Source organism: Poromitra crassiceps, assembly GCF_964638095.1.
Source record: "Poromitra crassiceps genome assembly, chromosome: 22".
Classification (NCBI taxonomy): Eukaryota; Metazoa; Chordata; class Actinopteri; order Beryciformes; family Melamphaidae; genus Poromitra; species Poromitra crassiceps.
Window position 1 is genome coordinate 20,332,729 of NC_139647.1, and position 16,210 is coordinate 20,348,938.

At 42.6% G+C, this 16,210-nt stretch overlaps 2 protein-coding genes across 2 annotated transcripts; one reads left to right on the plus strand and one right to left on the minus strand.

The window, feature by feature from the left end:
* Positions 1–1,199: 1,199 nt before the first annotated feature.
* cdt1 (chromatin licensing and DNA replication factor 1) lies at positions 1,200–9,553 on the plus strand (the record flags this gene model as incomplete). Its single annotated transcript, XM_083658591.1, has 10 exons — positions 1,200–1,703; positions 2,414–2,554; positions 2,654–3,045; positions 4,074–4,268; positions 5,202–5,347; positions 5,531–5,631; positions 6,113–6,301; positions 7,062–7,238; positions 7,871–8,072; positions 8,171–9,553. The coding sequence occupies 10 exons, from the start codon at positions 1,200–1,202 to the stop codon at positions 8,332–8,334; spliced, it is 2,211 nt and encodes a 736-aa protein (XP_083514717.1). The 3' UTR covers positions 8,335–9,553.
* Positions 9,554–10,158: 605 nt separating this feature from the next.
* On the minus strand, positions 10,159–15,784 carry aprt (adenine phosphoribosyltransferase). The gene is made up of 5 exons (XM_083658686.1): positions 15,652–15,784; positions 14,871–14,974; positions 13,979–14,112; positions 12,912–12,990; positions 10,159–11,812 (listed from the first exon to the last, which is right to left on the minus strand). The coding sequence occupies exons 1-5, from the start codon at positions 15,738–15,740 to the stop codon at positions 11,673–11,675; spliced, it is 546 nt and encodes a 181-aa protein (XP_083514812.1). The 5' UTR covers positions 15,741–15,784; the 3' UTR covers positions 10,159–11,672.
* Between the last annotated feature and the right edge of the window lie 426 nt (positions 15,785–16,210).

Here is a 16,210-nt window from a genome sequence, read left to right on the forward strand (position 1 = left end):
AGTAGAAGTCACTACTTTATTTGAATATTTCTATTTTCTGCTATAATTAATACCAGGCAACATATATATAATAGTATAATTAATACCAGGCACATAGACTGTATAAGACCAGGCAATAAAATAGCAGAACATAGAAATACTCAAATAAAGTACACGTATCTCAAATTTGTATTATTTATTCTACTTCCTATTAGCTACTTCTACCTCACTGCATCTCAGAGGCAAATATTGTAACTTTCTATTTCACTACATTTATGTGACAGCTTTACTAGTTACATTGCAGATTCAGATTAACAATACAAAATACAGTATAATCAATAAACAGATTGGTCCCCTAGGAGAAATTCACAAACTACCCAGCAGTATGTAAAGTAATAGCCTATGTAAAATACATGTGAATACATTTAAATTAGCTCCACATTTACAAGTTGCAACATTAAAGTGATGAACACAACACATCAATAATTATAATCCAATAATATATTAGGCTATATTATTCTGAAATGGGCCATTCTGCACAAGTAGGCTACTTTTACTTTTGGTACTGTGTATTTTGATGCTAATACTGTTGTAATTTTTAACTAACATTTTCAATGCAGCACTGACTTGTAACAAAGTATTTCTACAATGTGGTATTACTTCTGTACTTCTAAAATATCTGAGTACTTGCAACTTCAAAATGATTAGGCTACTGCAGTTTCAGAAATGGTGCCAGAGCCTATTATAGGCTACTGCTTAAAAACATGAATTACATTGCATCCGTATGTTTGTCAATGGCGCCCTCTAGGGGCCAAATTAAGTGATGCCATCAACTGAATTTCTACATTCAATACTTTATACAATACAATACTTTTTGGTCTTATTGTTTGCTTTTATATTATTGTTCAAGCAATTTTCGGATAAATAAAGTTGTCACGAGTTGTTTGTTTAATTGTAATTGTTTACGTGATGACGTAAGGTTAATAAAGACCGCCCCCTTTGCCTTCTGACCAATCACAGCCCGCAATGACCATCTGGAGCGTGGTATGGAGGCGGGGTTTACCGGATTCCGCGGGAACTTGTACTACTTTTTATTGTGTTGATGAAGAATGTGTTGATCAATCAGATTAGATACTATTTATGTCTTTACCGTCTTTCTGGTGGTAGAAGTTTGGGGACTCTTCACGCTGTTCCTGCAGTCTAGTTCGGCCACCAGGATCATGTCTCAGGCTCGAGTTACCGATTTCTTTTCGCAGAGGAAGAAAGGCGACGTCGGTCAGAAACTAGCAAAGCAACCTAGCGGTGTTGTGAGCAACAAACATGGCTGCACCGAGGCGAGGACAAGATCCACCCGGTCTAAAAACAAAGAAGCGAGCTCGAAAACAACCGCTGTGTCCCTTTGTTCAAGCTCCGTGCACGAAGAGTTCCTCCGAGTTATCGACGAGGCAGCAGCCGGGTTCAGTGGAGAGGAGTCGGCTACCAGCCAGGCAGAGCCGACGGTCCCCTCCGGCCCCGCCAGTCCCCGGACACCGAAGCGGACCTCCGCCGACGCAGAGTTCGACCTCGGAGCTGCATTGTTTTCAGCCACTGCCGAGCACAGCACGGCCAAGAAGAGACGGCAGCTGGAGCTGGCCCGGACCGGCCACACCAAGACCAAAGTCCCGGAGAAAGCTGCGAGGAAGTCGGCCAGGAAGAAGCTGGTCCTCACCAAAGACACACAACAGGTAACTTGCTATTTAGAACCCCGATTCTCTCACATGAACGTAGCGCATAATCCCCCAAATGTTACCTTGTCGTGTAACAATCTATTTGAGATTCAATGAAGTCCTCTAATTTTTATTTTACCAGGACCACTTGTAAGTTCCGCGTTCAAGTGATTGAATGACCAAACATTCCTTTTCAATACGATAAGGGAACAAATATGTGTTATTGATTTTATGCCGAATCGAAGATTGTATAATGATTTAGAAGATGTCATGTTATAATAACTTATGATGTAACGTTACTGTTTGTTGTTGGCAAGAAAGGCAGCAGACAGATTTTTGAATGTGATTTGGTGTGATAATTTTCTTTGCACTGTCAAGAGGCTTATTGTTTAAAATGTTGCGTGTGTGAGATATTGGCAATTAAAATAGACATTATTCATGATAATGACATTGCATTTTTTTCCATGCATTTCTAACAATCAGGTTAATTTTCAACCTTCATAAAGGGAAGACAAAACGAATACTGATCAGGGTTATGTGACCGTTTAACTTTGGAGTGAGCCATTCACATAGCCTACTAATCATGGTCATGTGACCGTTTTAACCATTAACATAGTCCCATTGGTGGCCGTTGTTTAGTTTATCCTGTTTTGAGACATTAGATTTGATCACTATCATGTCTTTTATTTATATGCCTTTGTTTTTATTCTCTTGCTTTGTCTGTGCAGACTGCAGACCAGCCAGTGGTCAGTGATGTGGCCAGGCCTCCAACCCCGCCGCCTGCTGTAGCTGAGAATGAGACGAAGAAGCCAGTCAACCATGGCAAAGTCACCAGCAAACAGATTGGAGAACAGGCCAGCAAGGGCAAGGTAGTGGGAAATCAGCATTTTGATACTGATACAGTGCAGTTTTTTTTAAAGAGCCCCAAATTTAACACAGCACACCTTGTCCCCCTCTTTCTCTCTCAGACACTCTCTAAAGAGGATGTTGCGGCCCTCAAGTCACGCCTGCAGAAGATCAAGAGACAGGCAGAGAAACTGTCCGGTGCTGCCTCTCCTTCCCCACTCCCCCCATCCTCTTCCTCCTCCTCTTCAGCTGTCCCAGCACCAGAGAGCACCCCTGCCCCCACGCCCATCTTCAAAACCCCCACCTCCATCTCCAAGACCACCACAACCATCTGCAAGACCCCCACCTCCATCTCCAATACCACCACATCCATCTCCAAGACCCCCACCTCCGATGCCACAGCCCCGAAGGCCACTGTCGCACGAGCCAAAGAGCTAGCGGCTAAAGCCCAGAGGAGGAAGGAGGACAGAGAGGCAGAGGAGAGCGGTCAGACTGACACACAAGCCCAAGACAGGTGAACACACAACCACAATCAGAAAAGAAGTGAACACGTTTTGCTCAATGTTAATAAATGCAAGCCGATGAATGTGGAAAACGGATCTGTTTTGCCAAGTATCAAAGTACCGGCAATCACCTTTATTATACAAACAGGTCTCAAAGGGCTTTACATACCATCATATGCATACATGTACATCACTAAAGTATATACCATACTACATGATATACGTAATTTACATCATGCTATATCAGTTGTTCTATTTGGGGGTTCAACCAAAGAATGATCTTCCCTTTTCGGGTCGTTTTGTTCGAGTCAAAATACAATTCATTGTCCTCTATTCACCTTATGTAGCCACGCCCATTTGACCCGGTTGTGTGGCCGTATCAAAACTTCCGGCTAAAAATAAAATGACTGGCTGCTCCAATATCATCTAACTCTGAATTAACTAATAATTTAGCCAATTGTATGTAACATACCAAATAAAAGCAAACGGCAAATGTCTAAGAATGCAACGCCATGTAACTGGCTCGTTAAGTCTCGCATTCCAGGGAATTACGCTAACGTCTGCGGGTCTTATAGACGTAAGTGGCTCGAGCGCAACTCGGAGGAGAGAAAACTATCTGAAGCTTTCTTTGTTGGAGTCCAGGTATGTTTTACAAGAAAGTGCTCGTCATTGTCGATGATAACGTTATCTGACCTGGCTAACAGTGGAGACTCGCTTGCTTGCTGTGTACCGAGCTCAAAGTAGTAGGCTACGTTCTTTATTTTACAAACACAACTTTTCAAAAACAACTCTTATTTTGCGCCGTGACCGCCGGAAGTGTTAAAAGGACCCGGAAGAATTTGGCCCACTGTAAGGTGTGAACATAAGGTGAATAGAGAAATTTGTCTGACCATAAACAGAGTTGCTGTTGTTCCATTCCATTGCACACAGTCACTACATAAAGCAACATATTAGACTCACAAAAGGCAAACCGTTGAGGGAACGAAACAAAACATTTTCCAGGAGCTGTGATGCTAACAGTTCCCACCCCTTGTCTCAGTGCTACCCTGCCAGCCTACCAGCGCTACCATACCCTCGCCCAGCCGGGACTCCCGGGCCTGTCCCTGCCCTACCCGTACAAGCTGCTGGCAGAGATGTTCAGGAGCATGGACACCATCGTCGGCATACTGTACAACCGATCAGAGACGGCCACCTTTGTCAAGATCAAGCAGGGCGTCCAGGACATGATGCACAAGTAGGTGGAAGGAGTTTTGTCTCCATCGACGGGGTGTATTTACTGTGCCTTCGGACCTAAAACATTTTATTTTCAATTAATAATTTGTCAAACTTTGCACATTAAAATTCCACTTTGGCATTGTGGGCTATTTTGTGGTAGATCAATGATAAAGAAAAGAAAAGCCGGATCCATTTTGAATTCAGGTTGTAACAATGTGGACAAAGACGAGAGGTTTGAATACTTTCTGAAGGCATTGTATGTTTATATGGTTTGTCCTTTGGTGTGTCTGCATCTCCAGTTATTTAAATATAATTTATTGCAGCCTTTACGTCCTTTACGTTAGTTACAGTTGCAGAGGTCTCATGTATTGTCTTTTCTTGGTGTAGGCTAAATGATCCTGCTTATGCAGACTCCAATTTTGACGAGGGTTCAGACTTTTCTCTTTTACTTAATTTGAATGTGAAATTGGTCTTAGATTTGATTCTGGTCTTTAAAGGCCGGCTTTACCGTGGGGAATATGAATATATATTAATTCTTAAAAAATCTTAAATTTCGAATCCGTTGAAATTTTTGAAATTGCTTGTTCACAGCCAGAGAAAAAAAAAAAAAAAAAAAAAATTGGGCCAGGTGACGCGTTTCGCGTCGAAACGCGTCACCTGGCCCATTTTTTTTTTTTTTTTTTTTTTTCATTTTTTTTTTTCTCTGGCTGTGAACAAGCAATTTCAAAAATTTCAACGGATTCGAAATTTAAGATTTTTTAAGAATTAATATATATTCATATTCCCCACGGTAAAGCCGGCCTTTAAGTGTTAGCCTAAATCTGAATAAACCCTGCAGATACCTTGCTAGGAGGTTCCACAGCCTCTCTAAACCCATCAAACGAATGAGAAAAGCTGTCTTGTCATTTCTGTCAGTAACTGATGTTTGTCTCTTGTCGTTTTCTCTCCGCAGGCGTTTTGAGGAGAGCCACGTCGGCCAGATAAAGATGGTGTTTCCCGACGCCTACACCTTCAGGCAAGAGAAGAACATCCCCACCTTCAGCAACAACATCAAGAAGGGCAGCTACCAGCTCACTGTGGAGCCTGTCATTCATTCTGGTCAGAACACACACACACACACACACACACACACACACACACACACACACACCACCAGTGTCACAGTGGGAACCCTGCTATAACTTCCAGTCGAAGAAGAAAAAACGATTCATATATTCAGATTAACGTCTTGCTCGCTGCAGTTTTGCCGACTGCTCCTAGTGAAGTTTTTTTTTATTGCAGACCAGAATGAAGCTCGCCCCGTCCTGTCGGCCTCGTGTCTCGTGGAGAGGAGACAGATCTTCCACCTCAATCTGGTTTCTATTGTCAAGCAGCATCACAAGGTCAGTGGCCTCCTGAGTCCTGTGGCCTGTTCACTTTGCTTTCTTAACACTAATAGAATGTCTGTTGCTAAAGTGTTGTGACAACACTGAAGAAGGCCTGCGCGCCAAAAACTGTTTGTTGCTGTGCTGCTGCCCTACCCAGACTAAGGTATTAAACCTCTAAAATGACTGTTTTGTGCGCTGGCCTTTCTGCTGTCACTTGATATTGTATGTGCCCTGCACCGAAGTTGTATATCTTTTTTGGAGTGTGCTCGCTGTTCACTTTTTCCCCTGGTTGGAATTGAATAGAAGACCAATGAACGTGAAAAAGAAAAACAGCAAAAGTCATATCACAATATGGTTTTGCTTGCATGACTTCTATACTTGATGATGATAATAATAATAATCTGTCCGTCTCCAGGCCTTCCTGTCCTCATTGGTTAATAATCTGTCCGTCTCCAGGCCTTCCTGTCTCATTGGTTAATAATCTGTCCGTCTCCAGGCCTTCCTGTCCTCATTGGTTCCTCCGCTGTCGGTGCCAGAAGACAAAGTGACCCGCTGGCACCCTCGTTTCAACGTGGACACGGTGCCCACGGTGTCTCTCAGCCCGCTGCCTCAGCCGCCCCACACAGAGAAGCTCACCACCGCCCAGCAGGTTCTGGACAAGGCCCGTGCGCTCATGACACCCAAGGTACAATATCACTAAGCAACAGTGTTGGGGGGGTAACTCATTACAAAAGTAACATATTACATGTAATATATTACTTTTAGCAGTAACTCAGTAATATAACTTATTACTTAGGAAATAGCATTTCAGTAATATTATACCAGTTACTTTGTCAAGTAACTCATGTTAAAAATTGGGTTAATTTTTTTTTTTTTAAATCAAAGCACATATTTAAAAAAGATACAATCATTTCCTAATCAAACTGTGTGTTTTTATGTAAATAACCACTATAGATGACGATAACAAAGGAAAAGGATAACATTTAGAATTTTGGATTGTTTACACTGACTTCGAGGCGGTTGAAATTATTTTTCGGGGATGGTTTCCGGGGCGGCGATGTCATTCTGCTGCTGCTGTTGTTTTGGTAAAAGTAATACAAAAGTAGTGTAATAAGTAACGAGTTACTCTACACAGACCGTAATATTGTAAAGTAACTTATTACTTTCAAATGGAAGTAACTAGTAATATGTAGTATATTACATTTTGAAAGTAACTTGCCCAACACTGCTAAGCAATACAATACAATATCCATCTTTGTCTTTTCTCTGTTTGACTATCAAGGTGATTCCAGCAAATCTAACAGCTTTCATGAACTGGGTATAGGTTGAATTAATGTTGTTATATTAATTGGAAATGAGAGTAGCAAAACAAATGTAATGATGTGGAAGCGTTGCAAATTACTTGTAAAAAATAACGTGTTTTTCTTTCTTTCCTGTGTTTTTAGATGGAGAAGGCTCTGGCTTCCATGGCTCTGAAGACGGCAGATCAAGCAGTGGAGGGTAAAGAGGCGGCATCTCCCCGGGTCCCTGCAACCGCTGCCCCGACCTTTAACCCCTCACCCGCTCCTGCAGCCCAAACCCCCGGTGCCCTCAAAGGAGTGTCCCAGTCCCTGCTGGATAGGGTAGGTAGTACACTCGAGATAAGGACAGGTCTGCCAGGGTTCAGTCCCTGCTGGATAGGGTAGGTAGTACACTCAAGATAAGGACAGGTCTGCCAGGGTTCAGTCCCTGCTGGATAGGGTAGGTAGTACACTCAAGATAAGGACAGGTCTTCCAGGGTTCTTTGGTTACGGTAGTTCAAAATGGTAAATCAGAATAAAGAATCCTGTCTGATTCTTAAAGAAACGTTTCATACTTTCTCGAGCACCCTAAATGTTTTTCATAAGACTACTTCATAAACAGTGAATGGAGTGAAAATGTTATTTTACAGCATTTGGTGAGTTTCAGGACTTTGTAGTCAAACTCCAAAACGCCTGGCCTAGAGTTTGCGGAAGGCCCGCCCATTCGCACGTCAAGTTTATTATTATACATCCTGTATTGTCCGTGAAAACCAGTGCACGCGACCTTTTTGTGCGTGCGCGCAACATTTATACATGAGGTCCAGCGGCTCCTTTCCTCCTCGTGACATGGACATTATCGGCGTGTTTGGAGTGACGTTGACCAATCGGAGGTAATCCTGCTCGTCATGTGGCCTAAGTGCCGTAGTGTTACGAGTTGATTTGCTGACCGCTTTTGTGGCGTTTGATGTGATCAGATTCGGGCGAAGGAGGCCCAGAAGCTCCAGGCGGCGATGACCCGAAACCCCGCCCAGGAGGAACGCCTGCTGATGATGTCACGGCTCGCCGAGCTCGCCAGGATCCTGCGAAACGTCTTTGTGGCCGAGAAGAAACCGGCGCTGGTTCTGGAGCTGGCCTGCAACAGGATGGTGGCTAGCTACAGATCTGCTCTCAGCACAGGTTGGCATCGTCTTATTATAACACTGTAGATTCCCGGGTATTTTTCCCCTCGTACTCCATCCCAGCAACTGACTGGTTCTTTCCTCTCCAACGAGCAGGTGCCATGGAGAAGCACCTCCGGCTGCTGGCGGAGCTGGCCCCCGATTGGCTGACGATCCATCCAATCAGGAAAGACTTCTACCTGAAGCTGAGCAAGAGCACGGAGTTGAACATTGTTCTGGACAAACTCAGCGCCGAGCTCCGAGAGGAGGAGAAACGCTGAGAAACGTCTTCGATTCAACCTCAAGAAAGACGAGTATTCATCAGTTGATCGTTCTGGTCTGGTCGTATTTCTGGGGACCCTTTTTTCCCCCGTCCGTGTTTTACAAACTTCAGGCGTGAGTTTTGGTTTCGTCCTCCGGGGTTGACAGACACACGCGTCTGTCACCAAACGGACCAATCTGATTTCCTCATCCGCGCAGACACAACTGGTCAGAGAGGAGTAATGATCAGAGGAAAAGGCTAAATGAAGAAGCTCTGGGTGTTTTTTAAGGCGATGTCGTTCATCTGTGCCAAGTCTCTCTGTGGAGATGTGAAGTTGCCATTGCTTCAACTGGGATTCTAGAGCACGTCACTGAATATGACTTGAATTACAAGCCTTGGGGGCAAGTAGCTGTGTCTCCGACGACGCTCAGTCAGCTGAGCTTTGTGGTTTGAGCAGGCGAAAATAGACCCCCCGTTTCATCCAAGTGTAAAAGAGAAAGACAGGGTTTCCACGGGTCCTTGAGATCCAGTAATTAACCTTGGTCCATGCCTCAAACGATGCTGTTGGCTCCTTGAATTTGGGGGAATTGGGCCTTGAAAGTCATTGAAAAGTCTTGAAATTTGATGTTGAAGGTGTGGGAACCCTGGAAAGAGAAAAAGATCACACAGGAGATCGGTCGACCAAAGAGACAAATTGTATCACGCAGGACTAATTTGCGCCCAAACATCCTCAAAATGGTCCGACCCGTTTCCTCTACTGGGTCAAGAGAGACTAGCCAGATGCTTTAGTCCTAACTTATTTTAATGTTCCTGTGTTCTAAACGGAGTTGATTAGCTGTGGCTAATGTGGATTTTTTTCTTCCTTTTTTTGAGACTACATTTGGTGTGTGTGTGTTTACTGGCTTCCAGTCTTTTTAGGGGTGGACATTCTACAATGTAGAAGTTATGTTTACTGTTTTTACTGTTCAGATATGTTGAAATCAGTGGACTGATCAACCTGTGTGTGGATGTTAATGCAGAAATAGTGCGTGTTCAAGCCCTAATGTGTTCTCCTGGATTCTGCTACTGGAGGATTGTTCAGAGGGTGATGTTGATGTGTTTGTTTGTATGGCTATTTTATTTCCATCATGGACAAGAATTCATTTTATTCACCAGGTTAACAGTCAATTCACTTTGTCAGACTGGAAGAAGAAAGATATGTGCCTTATGTGATATCTAATTCCATCTGTCATTACAAATAATGCTAGTAAATGTGTTTAATGTGTTTCTTTCAAGATGTCAAAAACAAGTTTATTATGGAGTTTAGTGGCCAAAATAAAAGTGGCATTGGCATAAGACAACTTATTTGAAAGAAACCATATTTGTGGACCAGAGAGAAATGGATTCCCAGCTTGCATCTCTGACCTCACAACACACTCACTTCTACTGATCCCTGGGGCCAAATGTATGAACCATGTGTGCACGAAAAGAGCGCCGCACCACTTTCCACACCGCTTTCTGACTAAACAAATCCACGGGCTGTGAGAAGTGCCTACATCGTAAACTATGGCTTGGTAAAAAAAATAGATTCTCCGATTTTTTTTATTTTATTTTAATCCTTTGATATCGATTCATATGTCGAGATCGATTTTTTTTATTAAAAAAAACATAGGCTATATTATAGGCTGTGTGGTAGTTGAAACATAGTTTCAAGTTGACGTTTATTTATGTTTGTAGTTGAAACAAAAACAAATACTGTAGGCTACATAAATGGAAATGTTTGATCATTAATATCTACTTTTAGAAATTATATAGGCTGAAATCAAATCACTGTGGATAATTGTGAAAGTGTCTTTATTGACAGATGAAAAGGCTGTTATTTACCTTTTGTCACCACCTGGTGAGTACCGTCCTTGGCACAAAAAAGGTTGGGAACCCCTGTGTTACATAACTGGACAACCATGTCATTCAGGTTACAGCTCAAAAAACATGTTTTAGTATCACTAACCAAATCCATATTGAAATTAATCCAATCGGGATTCATCGATTCGGAACCTTGTGAGTCGGAATCTAATCGATTCTTGACATTTGAACCAATACCCAGCCCTATCAAACACCACGCATACTGTCTTCTCAGACCCACTAGTGTGATATGGCAAAAGGATAATGTACACATGTGAATTTGGGTGAGCTTTTTTTGGGGCATACAGATTTCTACAGTTTTAAAAAATACAGGTATACATTTAATCACTTGGAGTTATATATAGCGTTTGCTCTTTGTGTTCCTTCTCACTAAATGTAGAAGAAAACAAAAGCAGCAGCAGTTAGAAAAACAAGCTACCGTACCAGCCTGCTGTTGGTTATTTTTACCCCAAGAACAAGTACACATTTTTGAAAGCATCATCTTAGGCCACGTTCAGATTTGTTAACTTTAGTGACCTATTAATGATTCTATCCAGATTGGTTTTATGAGTCTGGATGCTCCAAGTCTGATTTGTGTCACTTGTCCCAAACCACATATGGAGGTAGTTTCCAATCTGCTTTCGACTGATGTGACTTCACTGTGGACGCGCTGATGATCACAAAATCAGATTTGAGCGTGTCTTTTGCAGGGGGCGGGGACTTGAAGAGCAGAGAGCAGACATGCAAACACTGCCAGAAACATTGTATATTGGCTCATTGTATCTGATCTGGACACACAGATCCGACTTGAACACTTGCCCAAATCAGATTTGTGGCAGTGCGGACACACTCCCAAATCAGATTTGGGAAACCAATCAAGATGATTGTTGGTATAGATTATTAGTCATAAGACAGGCTCATATAGACAGACGTGGACTGCACTATGCAGAGACACATAACTAGCTAATCAAGCAGGAGATTTCTCCCCTTTGCTCTGGCCTTCAGAAACTCAGCATGACAATGACCATGAGACAGGAACGCTGTAACAATGATGATTAATGACTTTAGCAGCAAATCGGATTTGCCTGTAATCAGCCATCCAGTTCTATGTGTCGGCAGGGCTTCCTCCCGACACTGCAGCAGCTCAGTACCAACTGATGCAGTACTAAATTGTAATGGTGAAATAAAATCTCCCTCTAAATAGATCAAATGTAAATAAACTTGATGTGATGTTTTTCCCTAAGCAGTATAAAAGCTTCCATCCGTGAAAATCTGCTGTCTGAAAAAAAAAGCATAATTTCCGATTGGTGGTCCGATTATGGTCCCTGATGTAAATGATAAATCTGGGTGAACCTCAGTCAGCACCTAACGCACAATGTTCAACTGAAGGACAGAGGTTTGGCCGGTGTGTGACGGTGGCGATCCAGTCTTCAGTAGTGGACCAGGGAGAAGACTGCATGTGGTTTGATCCAGTCTTCAGTAGTGGACCAGGGAGAAGACTGCATGTGGTTTGATCTTGGCAGCGCCGTTCAGCTCTTTCAGTTCGATGACGACCAGGCAGCCGAGGATCTCGGCCTGCAGCTTCTTCATCAGCTCACAACCTGCGAACAGGGTCCCTGAAACACGCACGCACGCGCACACGCGCGCGCACACACACACACACACACACACACACACACACACACACACACACACACACACACACACACACACACACACACACACACACACACACACACACACACACACCTGATTACATCCAAAAGCAACTCAGCAAATTTAAATTTTTAGAATCAGCATGATTATTTACACAGGTGTGCCTTGGGCTGGTTGCAATAAAAGTCTGCTCTAAAATGTGCAGTTTGTGCAGAAATCCGTAGTTTTTTTTGCAAAGCAACTGTTGCATCAGCTGTCTGGGTGACTGGTCTCAGACGATCTCGCATGTGGAGGTCCTGGGCTGCCGTGGTTACTCGTAGTCTGCGGTCGTGAGGCCGTCTGGAGGTACTGCCATTATTAAATGATCTAAAATCTGTCTAATGTATTGCTGCTGTGTTACAATGTTGTCTGTCTGATGTATCTGTGATTGAAGCATATTGCACCTTAGCGCCGCCATGCTGTGAGCTTAACACATTGCACTTTAGTGACTCTACTCTACTTTTAACATCAGGTATGATGTAATGCAATCAGGCCCTTTTGGCCACCTGTCTATATGTTTTATTATATTGTAAGTTATGTTAAGTCCGGCTCTGCGTGCATTGGTGCATCGTTCAAAATGTACCACCCACGAGTTGCCTCACACAAATAAGGAGGTCTGTGGTTGGTCAATTCATGTCTGTCACTCATTTTTGGTTTAGTCTTAGGGGGCGGTCCTTAACCACCTTTCAACAGTTGTGCGCCAGACGTAGATATCTATCTACAGCTGGCTAACTGTGAGACTAGCGCTGAGGCAGCTATGGATTTAGGTGTGTGCGTGTGATGACAGCAAGAAGCGAGACAAACACGTATTTTATGAAAGCGTTAAATAGGCTAGGTTCACAGTTCAGCCCTTTTCTTAACAGTTTCCAAATACCTTGTCCCGGTTGGTTGTGTGTAACAAACCACCTGGCCCGTCAGGTTACAGGAGAGGACCCTTTGGGAGAGACAACAACCAATACGACCAAAGGGTGCTGTGTCGGGGCAAAGGGGTAGGTCCGATCTCAGCAGGTTATTTCTCACCTCCAGTGGCCAAAAGGTCGTCGATGAGCAGGACCGTCTGTCCAGGAGTCACCGAGTCTTCCTGGACCTCCGCCTCTGCCTGGAACAACAGCAATAACACTGCTAGACAAACACATCCTCTGCTCTGAAGGCCTGGAATATGATGCTGCTAGACCAGGGGTGGGCAACTATTTTTCATGGGGGGCCACATGAGAAACCCAGACTGTTGCCGGGGGCCGAACAAATATTGTCATGCCGTAACCCATGGATGGGCAACTTTGATGGTAGAGAGGGCCACAAAAAAATTTCCTCGCTACCAGATTTTGCTGAGGGCTGAATGGCGCCAGCGTGAAAAATTTGGGGCATTTGAAGCCAGGTTTAGAGGAATAACTCATTTTAAATGAACAATTGTGATGTCATTATTCAGTCTTAACCACCAATATTTGATCCTTTTCCTCACTCACTCCTATGTCACCACCTGCTCTCCCTGCAGGGTTTGAAATTAACTTTTTTCACCACCTGCCAATATGGCTGCTAGATTTTAAAGTTACCAGCCAATTAGAATTTCCACTAGCCGAAATGTTTTTCTTGAAATAAACCAGAATATGAGTGGGTTAATTTAAGCATAAGTATCAGTAAGTGGCCCGGGATTCTCAAAGCCTGTGTTGAGGGTCACACAAGAACAAAAATGCACTCTTGAAGCTGAAAAAATCCAAAACCAACAAGTTAATTATTTAAATTTCTACTTCAAATTGAGAGATTACTTTGAGCCTTTTAGTCATAAATATTATTGAAAGATATTCCATATTCCAGACTGAAATGCTATAACAGAAGAGTATTGCCCAGAATGACATGAACATTTGGACACTTATTCAGCGGGTATATTGCATGTTGCGTTCAAGTTCACTGTAAAAAAAAAAAAAAAAAATTGCAATTCCATTGCCCGCGGGCCGTATGTTGCCCATGTATGTGCTAGACAAACATATCTTCTGCTCTGAAGGCCTGGAATATGATGCGATCACTGGGAGGCTAGAGCTTTGTATTACATGTCATACAAAATGTGTGTTTGCGCGCGTGTGTCACCTCACCATGCCATATTCCAGATCATATGCCACAGACACAGTAGGTCCAGGCAGTTTGCCTTTCTTCCTGATCAGGATGAAGCCCACTCCCAATCTCTGGGCTAGCAGAGGACCAAACAAGAAGCCACGAGCATCCATACCTATACACACACGCACACGCACGCACGCGCACACGCGCACACACACACACACACACACACACACACACACACACACACACACACACACACACACATTTATATATATATATATATATAACTACCAAATGCGATTCATAGGGGCTGGATACCAGCCTAATATTTATCAGCCGATACCTCATGACAGCTTTTACTGTAAATAAGTACAAGTAATACAAGTACTGCAAATCAAAATGAAGTGTATTAAAAATGTGGATTGTTTCATTTTGACACATGTAATCCAAATAATTTACCATTATACGTGTGACCAAGTCAACTGTGCTCGAGTCCCATGTCAGACAGTCTCAAGTTTAAATGTACAACAGCAAGTCAAGTCAAGAAGAGTCCAGTATCAATTCAATATATTAAAGAAAACTAAATTGACTTTTCCATGCGATATGGTTTTAATTGGATACAAAACTTGGTAAGAGCATTATGAGTTTGATTTCTATAATCATTTTCAACTTCAATCATTCCATACAAATTCAGAAAACAATTTAAATTCAGTCGTCTGCTGGAACAAATCTCATCACTTTCAATCGAAGTAATTTACACAAACACAAGATCTCAAACCTTTTCAAGTTGTCAAAGTCCAAGTCCCAAATAGACCCAAGTCAAGTCTCAAGTCTTTGGGTGAACTATACCTTTAAAGCTCTGCACACCATCAGGTATGTGGTAAACTAGTTTACACTACCAGTATGCTTGCTTTCCATTCTTCTTACCAACTATGAGATCAACCTGCGGGTGATTCTTCCTCACGTGTTCTTCAAAAAGGTCGATCACTGCTGTCAGCGCCGCTGGATCTTTCAAGATGGGACAGATGTCTCTGTACGGGCACAAACACATTGCATTATACATACATTATACATACATTATACATGACATTTATACACAGAAGTTTTCAGTACATCACACAAACTTCAATAACACGCTTAGAAACAATAAATAGATTGCACTATGAAGAGGATATCAAACTCCAGTAGGTGGCGGTAATGCACATACATATGTTTGCCAACCGCCATAAAACTCGAAGAAGAAGAAGAAGAAGAAGAAGAAGAAGAAGAAGAAGAAGAAGAAGAAGAAGAAGAAGAAGAAGAAGAAGAAGAAGAAGAAGAAGAAGAAGAAGAAGAAGAAGAAGAAGAAGAAGAAGAAGAAGAAGAAGAAGAAGAAGAAGAAGAAACCATTCCTGCATACTCCGGTACAGTAGGTGGCGGTATGCACCTTCAAAGTCAAAGATTGCAATCCGCCATTAGAACAAAAAGAAGGAGAAGCCAGAGCCTCCCATGTGAGCATGTAGCCTACAGATATTGCTTTCCTAGTTTTGATTTTCAATTCAAATCCTCAACATTTTGATCTTCAAAATACAGTTTCGGCTTTAATCTTGCGACCACGAAATGTATACCCCATTCTACAATCAATAAAATCGCACATGATATAGTCCACACACCTAGGGTGCATGTCGGCTGCTAGCCGTGACACGAGATGAAATTACCTAAACGTTACCTGAACAGAATGCCCTTCTTTGGGAAGTCTGGAAAAGGTTTAATGTGCCTGGAAACCAGCTGGAGCTTCTCCTCTGATGTCCCTGCCATAGTGCCAGGCCAGTGCCACAGTTAGCTGGACTGGACTCTTCCTCTACTTTCTCCTTCTTGGGTTTTGGGTTGACAGTTCGCAGCTAGATAACGTTCGAGGTGTAATTCTGCCACCTACTGTACCAGAGTGTAGTTTCTTTCTGCAGATCCATTTATTCTCTTATCTTCTCATAAAAAGTCATCGTCAGCCCAAACTTTGAGATGTTTGACCTGTTCAATCGGTTTCTCTTCTCTAACTAAACTTCATAAAAAAAGCCAATTTTAGGGGAATATGGGACTTTAGGCATGTAAAGTTACACACATGTGGTCACAGACACACACAGACTGATCATGTAGAGTATATCCTATGTATTTCCAAGTTTATGTCGAAAAAAATATATAATGTGTAGACTAGTTGTGCAAAAAAACAAAAAAAAACATGTTTTCTAATGAATGGTTGTAGCCAACAGGGGGCGCTCGTTTTGTTTACA